The 13,679-nt window shown below is 42.0% G+C and overlaps 1 protein-coding gene across 1 annotated transcript; it reads right to left on the reverse strand.

Annotated features, from left to right (window-relative positions):
- Positions 1-9,212: 9,212 nt before the first annotated feature.
- Positions 9,213-10,592, reverse strand: LOC127756348 (UPF0481 protein At3g47200-like). The gene is made up of 2 exons (XM_052281708.1): positions 9,674-10,592; positions 9,213-9,583 (listed from the first exon to the last, which is right to left on the reverse strand). The coding sequence occupies exons 1-2, from the start codon at positions 10,590-10,592 to the stop codon at positions 9,213-9,215; spliced, it is 1,290 nt and encodes a 429-aa protein (XP_052137668.1).
- Between the last annotated feature and the right edge of the window lie 3,087 nt (positions 10,593-13,679).

A 13,679-nucleotide genomic window follows, 5' to 3' on the forward strand; every position in this document is an offset into this window, starting at 1 on the left:
GAGCACGGGGCTGCAGGCCACAATCGATAGGGGAGGACGGGGCTGCAGGCGAGAATCGATGGGGGAGCATGGGGGCTTCAGGCGAAAGCAGCGACAGGCCTGGGTCGCATCGACGACCGCCGAAGCACTGCGAGAGCAGCAGCGAGAGGAGGAAGAAAGGGAAAGCGCATTGGATGCGTTGACTCCCGACGGAAAAGGTATCTCGCAACGGCCACTTCTCACGTCAGTTAACGCCATGACGTCCGCCTCACACCACGTCGTTAAATTACTGTGTGCGGGACCACGCTTCCAGTGCACGGAACACTGCCCGGTTCCCAATTTTTTTTTAAAAAAATCACATCGAATCTTTGACACATGTATGAAGTATTAAATATAGATAAAAAGAAAAAAACTAATTACACAGTTTACATGGAAATCTCGAGACGAATTTTTTAAACCTAGTTAGTCCATGATTAGTCATAAGTACTACAGTATCCCATATATGCTAATGATGGATTAATTAGCCTTAATAAATTCATCTCACAGTTTCCAGGTGAGGTATGAAATTAGTTTTTTATTCGTGTCCGAAAACTCCTTCCGACATCCGGTCAAACGTCTGATGTGAACACCCAAAAATTTTCTTTTCGCGAACTAAACAGGGCCTGAGTATGTGATGAGTCATGTATGTAGTACCTCGATGGCGACATGTTCTTGGCCCAAGACTTATGGCTATTTTAAATCACAGGAATGAATAAAAAAGAATAGAAAAAAAATATGATTTCGATAGAAATACAAGTATAAAACAAATGATTGCAACACAAAGAAAAAACATATGAATGATTGTTTGATTGGGCCGCAAGAAAAACACAGAAATCTAAAAAGAGATAAAGACACAAATGATTCTTTCCATAAGGTTCTACCTCTTGTTAAATTTTCTCCAAAACTTCCATGGGAAGAGGCATTCCATTGGAATTTCATATGGTTCATTCCTTTCATTCAAAGAGCTATGTAGAAAAAATTCATATAAAAGTGAAATCCTCTAAAATTATTATGAATTTTCTTTGAATCAAATGGGCATCAACCATGCTGGAGCGGATATAGAACATAGAGTTGAACAAGAATATATGTCACATGTGTCGTTGATGAGCTTATTAGGTGCTATTTCTGATCTCTTCGGATGAAGGTGATCAGGTGCATGTTGTTTTACTATTACAGTAATTGAGTTGGACACGGCTTTACTCGTCTCCATGGGTTACATTGGGTGTGTTTGGCTGTCCAATTGCAGTGGTTGTGCGGCGCTACTGCTGTGACTATGGTAAAAATTATATGGTGCTACTGTAGCTGCTGGCTGTTATCTAGTCACACCGAACAGGCCTATTGTTATATTATTGGTCACAAGTACATATATATCCTTGTAGCCAGCAGTGCATTTTGTGGAAGTCTATATGATTTTCTAATAAGTTCATATTTGTTTCAAAAAATCCAATAAGTTTATATAGCAAATAAAGGACAGTAAAGTGCATGTCCAGATCCACTAGCCTCTCGCCTCTAGGCATGTCAAGGTATATAAAGGAGAGCCAACGCCGGGAGAGAGCAACATCAAATGAGGGGGCGCGTGATACTGGTCTGTACCATAGTACTTCTCCTTTGTCAGTACGACGTCGTTGACTTTTTAAAATACATTTAACCATTTATCTTATTTAAAAATTTATGTAATTATTATTTATTTTATTGTGACTTAATTTATCGTTAAATGTTCTTTAAGCACAGCTTAAATTTTTTTATGTTTGCAAAAAGAAATTAAATAAGATAAATGGTTAAATGTTTTTTTAAGACAAATGATTAAACGTTTATAAAAAATCAACGGTATTATATATTAAAAAACAGATGTAACCGATTGATGACTTGGTCGACCTCTCAGCTGCTGCGTAATTACATTAATATTTCTTAGTTCTGATTCAGGAATCTAGCCCCTCAACGTAGTCAAGAAAGATATACAAAGGATAAAGAGGTTGCATCGAAGATTCACTGGTGGAGAAATCATTTTTGGTCGGTCGACCAAAATCCACAATTGTCCCGGTTCCACTAAAAACCGGAACTAAAGATCGAGTAAAGATCACGGTGATCTTTACTCCCGGTTAGTAACACCAATCGGGACTAAAGTTAGGATTTTTAGTCCCGGTTGTTAAACAACCGGTAAAACAAAACCTCTATCCAGTACACGCGCATGCAAAGTCTCCTATTAATTCCATCCTTATCTCCTCCTCTCCCATCCAGCCATCCTTCTCTTCCTTCTTCTCTCTCTCACCCCATCTCCTCCTCCCCTCTCTCCTCCCCCTCCTCCCCTCCCTTCCCTCCGGCGGGGTGGCGGGATGGAGGCCGGCCGCGGCGGCCCCGGGCGGGGCGACGGGATGGAGGCCGCCGCCGGCGGCCCGACGAGGGGCGGTGAGATGGAGGCGGCGGCGGGCTGCGTCGGGGGCGGCAGCCAGCTGCGCCGGTCGGGAGGCGGCGGCCGGTGCCGGGCGGGAGGCGGCGGCAGGAGAACTTTTTTTTTTCTCTTCTTTGTGCTATCTGATGAATGATGTTGTAGATGTGAACTTTCTTTTTCCTTTCTTTGTTCTCTGTGATGAATGCTCTCTGTGATGAGATGTTGTAGATCTGAACAAGTGTAAATAATATGGATGCTTTGTTGTTTGATTTTATTCATTCGATCTATGATTTAGGCTTTGTTGTTGATTTTATTTATTCGATCCACTAGCGAAAGCTAAAGAACAATAAAAAAGGAAAAAGGCCAACCAGATGAAAGGAAAAGAAAAAAACCAAAACCTTTTACTCCCGGTTAGTAACAACAACCGGGACCATATTTTTAGTCTCGGTTGTTGTTACCAACCGGGACTAAAAATCGATCTTTACTTCCGGTTATTTGAACCGGGACTAAAGATTGCGATCTTTAATCCCGGATTCGTAGTTCCGGTTGAAAAACCGGGACTACAAAGGGTTACCAACCAGGACAACAAAGCGTTTCTCCACTAGTGATGTAACATGTTTGTATAATCGTAGGTAGGATCGATAGTCGTCCGAACCCCTCTAATACGTCTGCTTGACCATTTGAATTGTTATGCCAATTCTCCCACGAGAGGCTTGAAAACTAGTGAAGAAAATGTTTCAGCGGTCGTGAAGGTTGTTTATGGTCTTAATGCAAAACAACTGGTCTTGGTGAGCATGCAGCATGCTGTAGTGGAGTATGAAGGAAATCGTTTTCTTGGAGTCAGCTGCAGGAAGATGAATGGTTTTGTTTCACCAACCACCTTTTTTCTATCATTCAAGCGCAGCGCAGCAGTGTGCGGGGCACGGCGTCTGCACAGTCCAAAAATATACTCTCTCCGTTCTAAACTACTCCCTATGTTCTTAAATATAAGGGATTTTAATTTGATTGGATGTGACATATTATAATATTACGATTCTAAACATGGAGTATATCTAAATTCGTAGTACTAGAATACATCATATTCAACCAAAATCCCTTATATTTAGGGACGGAGGAAGTGATCCTAGCTCAGTCGATTCTCTCTTTTCTTATACTTTTGCTCATAATTAACCGTTGATTGCAGTTCCCAACTGAAGGGCTTTTTCGGATTGCACGAACTTTAGAGGAAAATCGGAGGATCCAATTTCTCCAGGATTTAAGTATTGTTCACTCATTCGGTATGAAGGAATAGGGCATGTGAAAATTGGAGGATTTTTTTCCTTCACCTATGATTTCAGAAATTGGTATCCCCAGTGTTATCGATGGCTCAACGGGCACATTGAAAGTAGAGGGAGCCGAATATTCGTGAAGGGTCTACAGCCATTGGCTGCAAGTGATCTGGTGCAAAGATGACTAGTTCTGGTGCTAAGAGCTAGTTCAAAAAATGTAAGTAACGGCTGCATGGCTTCATCTAGCCGTTATATATACCCAACTCGATTTCAGCTCACCTTTTCACAAACATTTCCCATGGTGTTCTTGCTTCCTACACCCAAATCTTGAGCCTTCTTGAGAGATTGAGTGAGTTTGAGGGTGGTGGTGAGGATTGGAGATGTTGTTGAAGGCTAAGATGGCTTGAGCACTTGGTGATTCTGGTTGGGTTGTCGGTTGGTGCTTATTACTTTTAGAGGGTGACCTCCTAGACATTTAGGCGTCGCCGGCAAGTATCTATCAAGTTGTGGATTGACCCGGGCAAGTCTATAAAGTTTTTCATTACGTCCGCAAGGAAACAAGGTAAGTGAGTAAAGATCCGTGCTAAGCTCTCGGAGGTTGTCTTGGTAGAGCAATCCTCACTTGTGGTCTTCTCTAGGAATTCAAGTTGGGATCATTGTGGTCACTTAAGTTCTAGAGAACGACCTAGGGGTGTTGGATTGACGGACAGGGATATTTTCTAGGGGCTTTGCTCGGTGAGGCAAGGGGTTAATCAAGACCCAGCTCTTTAGAGTTCTTCAATGGAGAGTAGGATCCGTGTGATCCGAACTTCAGGAAAAATTCTCGTCTCCCTTGTTCATGATCTATGCTTGTCCTTGTGTCTTTCAATACCTTGCTTGGTTTACTGTAATTCGTGTTGATTGGATAGGCTCAAAGTTCCCTGAGATTTGAATTCAGTGCCCTAGTGTGCTAGAACCCTGGAAGTTCCGGTCAAGAACCCTCGAAGTTCCGATCTGCCTAAGTTGCCAGGAAGTTCCAGGCCCTGTTGAATTTAACCGCTATGACTGTTTTTAGTATTTTTATAGGAACGCCTATTCACCCCCCCTCTAAGCGACATCTACGAGCTTTAAGTTTCAATTCCCGACCTTATCTGCCGCCGCCACCTGGCCTCGCCTGCACGGGTCCGTTGGGCTAGCCTCTCCCTCTTCTGCTTTGTCCCTGTCACCAACACCGGCCCACCACCCATAGCCGACCTCGTGGCTCCAGCGGCGCTGGTACCACTTCGCCGTCTCCCAGGCCATCCCTCTAAAGTTGATCCCCCTTCCCCACCCCCGAAACCATAACCCTAATCCTAACCACTATAGATGGCCAAATGGGTCTCCTGGCTCGGCTCAGTCGTGTCTCGGGCCCGAGATCAACGGGCTGGCCCAGCCGGCTCGAAGGCACGTCAGCCCACTGTGCTCCTCTTTGAAATAAGTCTATTTTGCTTCCCTTATCTTTTTGGGCCATGTCTTATATGGCTGGAATAATTCTATTTTGTTCCCTCATATCTTTTTGCCGTGTCTTATATGGCTAAATAAGTCTGTTTGCCTCCCTCATCATTGGACCGTGCCGAGGCAGAGGCCTAGGCACAGCCCAACTGTCGGGCTGGGCTGGCACATTGTGGCCTGTGCCGTTCCTCGGACGGACCAAACCTCTGTGCCGTGGGCCAGGCCGTCGGGACCAGGCCCTTTGGCTATCTATACTAACCTCTTGTCTTTATGCGGTCAGGAAGTGTTCGCGAGATGTCAAGAGCGTGTACGTTCGTGAATTAGGCTTTCAGGGGGATCGGCAGCGATTGCATTTGTGTGTGTGCGACGTGACGGCGACCGGATGCAGCTGGCGGGCCAGGGATGGTGGCCCAAGATGGCCTCTGTGACAGGACGCATCGGAGGCGGCGGCACATATATGTGTTCGGGTGGAAAGGCGCTTGTGTCGTGGGGTGACCTGTTGCTGGCGAGGTTCAATTCAGTCCAACTGTGCGTGTGAATTTGGCTTAGGCTGTGTTTAGTTATTTAGGTGTAAAAATTTTGAAGTGTACAGTCACATATTTAAAGTATTAAACATAGTCTAATATCAAAACAAATTATAGATTTCGTCTGTAAACTGCGAGACGAATCTATTAAGCCTAATTAATCTGTCATTAGCAAATGTTTACTGTATGATCACATTGTCAAATCATGGTGTAATTAGGCACAAAAAATTCGTCTCGCAATTTACATGCAAACTGTGCAATTGATTTTTTTCGTCCATATTTAATGCTCCATTCATGTGTCCAAACATTTGATGTGACGAAATTTTTAGAAAGTTAAAGGGAACTAAACACAGCCTTAGCATTGCGCATCTGTTCGGTCCAAAAGTAAGCCTATGTTCTTTGCTATCTATGACCAGAGTAAATTTCAGTTGAAAGCGTTTTTCTTTTCATGATAAACGAAGGGAACTTTTACAGAAGCAATAGTTCACATAAGTCTAGATTTATTAACATCTATTTTAATATGGGCAATACTAGAAAGTCTTATATTATTAAATGGAGGAAGTACATAACAACTTTTACATAGGCATAGGCATATACATAGCAACAAAATAGGCATTAAAAGTATACTCACGCATGAATTACAAATTCAAAACAAACTTTACATATAGCAATCTCGATGGAATTCTTCATCTAGGGGTGAGAGGCTGGCAGCTGATTGAATTTTTAGATGACATTATGTACCACCATCTAACAGTAATGACACAGTAGATAGGACTCGCACTCACAAGTATATATTTGGTACGTACGATCACAGGAGGACTGAATTGGCATGAGGCGCTAATCTCTAAAACCGATTGCAGGGTCTAATCTCAAGCCTCTCATTGGGCCACGTGGCCTCATCTGTAGCACTCCATCTGAATTCTTAGCTGGAGAATGAGCCACGTATTTGCACCCATCCTACAGCCGTTAGATGGCATATCAACGGTAAAAAAAGTCCAGAGGACCTAATTGTAAATTGCAAGTTTTGAGAGGGTTTTTTACAAAACGTACTATCTCACCGGAATATTGCAGAAGAATCAAAAGAAAAAAGATTCCTATTCCCTACTCACCGGCCGTGCCACCGCCCGCTGCCTCAATCCACGTCGCCGTCACCTGCTTCGGGCGATGAGGAGGAGGGGGTGATGGCGGCCCTGCTCCGCCTGGACATGCGGCGGTCGTGACAATGCTGGAGGTCTAGCCGGTCGGCCATCATCGCCGCGGGCACGGCTGGCGGAGAAGCCGGGGGAGTAGGTGCCGGCGACACGGGTGGCGCGAGAAGAGATGGAGGCGGAGGCGTACGCGCAGGACCGGCACGCCAGCTCGCAGGAGGCGCTTCGCCCCTCCAGCCGCATCTCTTACGCGCCGCGGTGGTTGGCCCGATGCCTTGCGCCTGCGCCGCCGGAGGCCGCTCCCGTTGGGTTTAGCCGCCGCGCACGCGCTCTTGATAACCGCCGTATTCTCCACGCTCGTATCGTCGTGGGAATCAAATGGATAAGGATAAGCGAGACTGTGACAGGGGTTCGTTTGCTTTTCTTTCATGCGATAGCAGTAGTACTACTGTACCAGTAGTACTCTAGTAGTATTATTACTATGGTCTGCGTATTTATTTTTTTTCTTCTTCTTCTAACTGGCCTTAATTACCGCGGCAGTGAAAAGTTGACCAACACAAAGAGCATGTTTAGTTGGAAAGTTTTTTTTCTCCTCCATGCGACATCGAATATACGACCGTTAAATATACTCTAATAACAAAATAAATTAGAAAACAAATTAGAGATTCCGCATGTAAACTGCGAGATTAATTTATTAAACTTAGCAAACATTTACTGTAGTACTATATTATTAAATCATGGCGCAACTAGCTTTAAAAGATTCGTCTCGCAATCTTGTGAACTGCGTAATTATTTTTTTCTGTATTTAATACTCTATGTATATCTTTAAACATTTGATGTGACAGTATAAAAAATTTCGTTTGGAAACTAAACAGGCCCCAGCCACCGTTCGCATCATCATGTTTTACAGATCGAGAACAAGCGGTCAGACTTTGATTTTACTGCTCGAATCTGGGACGGATTATTTTACAGTGAAACACAATGTCATTAACGACGATGTAGTCATGTCGGATGATAGTGATTATTTTTGTTTCTCTTTTTAAATTTAACATCTCGTTGTAAGGCTGCATTATATGCATTATCGTCTACATAGTAAAAATTCTGTAGGAAATTTACTCTAAAAAATCATATTAATATTTTTTAAAAAATAATTAATACTCATTAATCATATGCTATTATTTTTCCCTTTTCTCTTTCACTTAAACACACCCTAGGGATTATAGTTATTACTTAGAATGCAAAGTTGGCCCATAGGTGTCTATGTAATAAATTTTTTCATCTAAGGTTCCTACATTAAAAACGGATATAAACGGTATTTTCTTCAAATAAAAAAAATATATAAATTACTTTAAAAAATCATATTGATTATTTTTAGGTTTAAAATACTTACTACTCATTAATTATCATACTTCTCTTTATCCTTCACCCAAATGCATCCTAAGCGGTAGTTATTTTGGGAAAAAAAATTAAAACAAAAAAGTTATTTATTTTGGGAAAAAAATTAAAACAAAAAAAAGTTATTTGGGGACGGAGGGAGTAAATTAAAATGTGAAATGAGCCCATAGGGTATATACGTAATTAATTTTTTCATCTATGATTTCTAACTAGGGTAAAAGTTTTGAGAAAAATATTAATTAAGAAAATAAAAAAACTGAAATAGAAGAGGCAAAGTGTACAATAAGGCTATTGTGCATTATGAAACATATGTTATTAGGCCACTCGTAAAATTTGCTTCAGTTGGAATATACAAGCTATAGAGAGAGCATACCAACCAGCATGTTTATTTTTCCGAAGAGCCGGCTCTTACCTTCTCAAATAATCGTTAGATATATCACGTGAAACATTTATATAATTGCCCCATTAAAACATTCTATCGACTACCACATTAATATTTTCTACTTGTTGGCCCATTATGTAGCAAAGCTGCGTCTCTTTTGACATATTATTTCGAGCCGTCTTTTACCTACTTAAAGAATCGTTAATTATACTGTAGACTTCCTAAATAGTATTGCACGTGAAACGCTTACATAATTGGCCCATTAAAGTATTCTATAGGCAAGCATATTAATATTTTCTACTTGATGGCCCATTATATGGCAAAGATGCATCTCTTTGAGATGTTATTTTGAGCTTAATATTTTTTCAGTTTCCGTTTATATAAGTGATATGTTTGTTGCGAAATAAATATTTCAAGAATTGTTTCCAAATGGAAGTATCACAAATACCAACGATTATTGTTGCTTGCTTTATTTTTATTCCATCTCATATATCTATCTAAGAAATTAAACTAATCGTAAATAACTCTACAACATTTATATATCTTACATAAAACATATAAATATTCTAAGGCTACTTTATTTGGTGCGCCAAAGGCGCACCCATTTTCTAGTATATGCTAATCACGTGTGTACTTGAGAATGGCAAAGATCATGGATGTACAGGAGAAGATCAAGAGAAGAATTGCAGCCAGCAACGACAGGCAAGTGAGTGGGGTTTTGCAATGCTTCATGCAAAAGATGGAGCAGTACTTTCGGAACACCCCGTTCCTCCAGTATCGGTTCACGTCTTGGAACATCCTAGAGTACCGGTGCTCCGTCACGTCCACCAGGACGCACCGGCCGAGATTGTTGAAGAAGGATGCCACCTCTTCCTCGTTCGACAGCATGTTGTCAAGGACGCCCTCCTCTTGCAGAACGACGACGTCGTCTCTGCTGTTTACAAGCGCATTCATGAGCACCACGTAGCTCGTCACGACACCAATATTATTATTATTATTATTATTATTTCTGCCTTGTTCGACCACGCCATGGTTGCCATTGTTGTCGACCACGGCTGCGTTGCCTGCAGCCGCTGGTTGGCACGCAATTTGTTGGTCGTAGGCGAAGAGGTTCGCCAACAGGATCTTGGACCCAAAGTTGATCTCGAAGCGGGGGATCTTCATGGTTTTACCCTGGAATGTCACGTCGAACAGTTTCACCATTTCATTCAACCTCTTCGCACGGAATCTAACGCCGTAGTCTTGCAGCTCATTTGCCCCGGGGATTCCTCGTGGCATAGATGGCCTGTGGCAGACGATGTTGCAGCAGAAGAGTCTACACAGGCAACCGTCACGACGAGCTGCCTCGATCCCCAGGTTATTGCTGATGACAAGCTTGTACTGAAGGTCAAGCAAATGGCGAACCTGACTCGCATTTGGCAGATTCAGGTCGTTCAAATTTGCCCAGGAGAATTGACCCCGATGGTTGAAGAAAATCCTGACAAGGTGGAGCAACTGGACGCTGTTATTGAAGGCTTGGTTCGCATTGTGAGCCACGAATACGCGAAAAATCCTGTCGAGAACGAAGAAAGGTATCTGGTTATCGAACAGGAGGAGATCGTAGTACACGCTGTTCCACATCAACCATACGTAGTTATCAACGTGTGCCGTTCCCTCGCTCCACCGGAGGAGGAGCTCGACGATGAAGCAGCCGTCGCGCGTGAGCATCTCCACGGTGTAGCCGTCGACGTTCCCGACGTAGCACCGGCGAGCTTGCGCGAAACAACGCGCGGTTACCTCTTGAACGTAGTAGGCGTGGTTTGCGTTGCCTGGCCTCTGCAGAAACCCTTGCAGGATGTGCTCCTTGTGAGCTTCCATGTCGCGGGTGCTCTCCCTACCGTGGTGATACGGGCCGATGGAGAGCACCCTCGGCTCGAATAGTCCCCTATTTGCCTCCCTCATGTATGCGGGGAGCTGCACGAAGGTGTTTATCCCCGGCTCTTCGACAGCATCATCCATGGCAATAGTGGATAGTACTAACAAGCTATAGGCTACTGCCTACTAGCAGCCAAAGCTTATAAGTTTTTTGCACTGCTTAAGATGATGGATTAATACCATTGCATTGTGCCTTATATATATACTTGTATGGTCATACACATCATAGCAGAAATTAAAATTCGATACAATGCAAGTGCTGCTAGACTTGGCCGTGCAGGACCTGTAGCTTTCTGTAGTACTACCTACATATTTGTATGTGTGACGTTGGTTAGTTAAATTTTGAACTAGCCAGCGTCATTAAAGAAAAAACGGAGGGAGTAATTTCTACCATTGGGAACAACTTAAGCTTAAGGTCAGCGGAATTTCCTCATACAGCGAACTCCCAGCCTCCCACTTGGTGTAGCCAACTTGCACGAACCATATATTTTAGGATTTTGATGAGCAATTGCTACATTGAAATGTGTACTTTGATCAAAATGTTTGATGTAACGTATCTAGAATAAGCACAGAAACAGACTGAACTGGCGCTTGTTTTCTGAAGATACAACAGTAGGACGTCACGTGTGTTTTGCTGCTTTTAAAAAAGAAGCAAAACCAAGTGCTTTTTTAAACCAACTGATTCAAAGAGGAAAAACAGAGTGTGGTTATTCGCAAAGGCTTGGGGCTATCGTTCAGCTTCCCCGGCCTATCCCTATCGACTTTTGTACGCTAGCTAGATTTATAATGATTACATCCTTTTTTATCAATTGGGACAATTTACTCAACTAGAAAGTAGCCCGCGCACATGCGCATGCACCTTCTTATATTATATTCTAAACTAAAATTAAACTTATTTTGTATTCTTTGAACGCTGGTATTTTTTTTATAATTACTCTTGCAACATATAAATTCTAAAATAAAATTATTTGAGTTCATGTGGTTTTGAATTGATAAGAAAATATTATTCCGAAACTATAGAGGTGGTTCCTTATCTCGAAAAAAAGGAGGTTGTTGCTATCAGAAAATTTAGGGTATTCTTACAACCAAAAAGAAATCCAATAATATCATTTTTTGTTTGATCATAAATATATTTGAATTTCTATTATGTATGGGTTTCAAATCCAACAACAAAATATCAAGGTCAATTTGTATATAGGTACATAGCCCTCATATGCATGTAAAGAGAAATTAATTAAGTTGGTAGAAAGTCGTTAGATGCCTAATGTGATATAAGTAATAGATGGAGGTCCATTCGTGTTTTTTTTGCACATACAGATAATTTTAATTTTAATTGTCTAGGAGATAAAAAGACAGAGAGAAAAGAATGGCGCACGCTATACATGGGCAGGGAGGGAGGGAGGTTTGGGATGTTTTTCTAAATGATTAATCTAACAACCTAAAATAATGTGTCAGATGTTTATGTCGAAACTGATGGTTGGATTTTTGTTTTCTTTTTAGAATTTTTAGGATTTTCTCTGATTTAAGAGAATGACGTAACATCTTAAGAGCATTTATAAAATGTGTAATGGACTTTTAACACCACATGCCGCAAAGGAGGAGGGAGGGGGTTTGGGGTGTTCTTTTTTTTAGAAAAAAGATCTAATGACCTAAAATAATGTGTCAGTCGATTGAAAATAATGTGTCCATCGATTTATGTCAAATCCGATGATTGGATGTTGTTTCCCAAAATTTCTAAGATTTATCTATAATTTAAGAATGTCATATAGCAGCTTAGAGTTTTTTCTTATTAAAAAAAACTAACAAATCGATAGTCTAATGTGTTGTTCATTCTTAAGATTTTCTAGTATTTTATTTAATTTAATAGCACCGCATAGCAGATTAAAAGCGTTTGTAGCATGTTTAGAATGACAGCGAGAGCTGCTAGACTTAGCGGGTGGAGATCTATTTGTGGTATTTTAATGTAAAAATAATATTGATTTTAATTTCTCGTGAAGATAGCTCGTTGGTACGTAGGTGACGGGGAGTTTCTAGATGTGTGTAGATCCACCGATTTAAATGATCACTTGGTGATCTAGGAGCGTTTGTAAGGTGTTACTTGGCGGCTTAGAAGTATTTATAGGATGTTTAATGGACTTTTAGTATATAATAGTCTTTTTTTTAAAATTTCTAAGATTTTTTTAACTTAAGAATGTCATATAGTAGCTTAGAGGTGTTTATAAAATACTTAATGGATTTTAACACTGCACGGAGTGGGGAGGGAGGGAGGGTGTCGACGTTTGATGTCGCAATTCTGGTATTTGCATAGTATGGGGATCGTCGGTGCTAGGATATACGCGAGACTGAGGTAAAAAAGACAGAGACGAGGATTTTTATACAGGTTCGGGCCCCTAAGTCGTCAGGTAATAACCCTACATCCTGTTGGCCGGAGCAGGTGTTGCTCTTTATTCACCATAATAACACCAGTACAATATGTGGGGTAGCCTATCTAACTGTTGTTGACATGGCGGTCTGAAGTTCTGACTCGTAGTCGACAACAGGGTAGCCTTTCTCCTCAAATCCGTGTCCGGCGAGATTAGAGATAGCGCTTTCATCTCTCCTGACGGTATCCGGAGACACCGTAGGGGAATAGCCATGCCTATCCCTGAAGTCGATATCCGGCGGCTTGTCTTGGAGTATGTTGGCTTGTATGTTGTCCCGTATATTGTGGTGGGTGTTGATTGAGGTGGTCATCGATTGTCTCGTGTCGATCGTGTCATGGTGGGTGTCCCCCTGTCCTCCTAGGGGGGCTTGTATTTATATCCATAGGTGTCCCCTTGTCCAAATAGAACTAGGGAAACCAATATGGATACAATCCGAGTAGTCCTTGTCGTTTCCATGTAGAACTCTGGTTGTCTTTCCTTATCCGGAACTATTCCTATATCTGAAGGTTGCTTCTGTATAGGACATGGTATGTGGGGGGTCTTGTCGAGATGTAGTCGACTACTATTAGCCCCCGACTTCAATGCAAATGAACGAATTCATATTCTCGACCACTGACCATGGAGTAACTGTTATCGAGCTCACGTGACCGTTCTCGGTGAGTTTAGAGATAACGTTAGACTTCCTTTATTAGCCTCGTGCGGGCACCGAAAGGGTCTGTCTAAGTCAATCTCTGATGTCGACTGAGAA

The sequence above is a fragment of the Oryza glaberrima genome, chromosome 12 (genome assembly GCF_000147395.1).
Source record: "Oryza glaberrima chromosome 12, OglaRS2, whole genome shotgun sequence".
NCBI classification, from domain to species: domain Eukaryota; kingdom Viridiplantae; phylum Streptophyta; class Magnoliopsida; order Poales; family Poaceae; genus Oryza; species Oryza glaberrima.

Bases quoted from the DNA above. Each gene is read 5' to 3' on its own strand.
- LOC127756348 (XM_052281708.1), bottom strand. From the start codon at position 10,592: ATGGATGATGCTGTCGAAGAGCCGGGGATAAACACCTTCGTGCAGCTC. The intron at 9,584-9,673 runs AACCAGCGGCTG...ATAATAATAATA, and splicing joins CGACCAACAAATTGCGTGCC to ATAATATTGGTGTCGTGACG.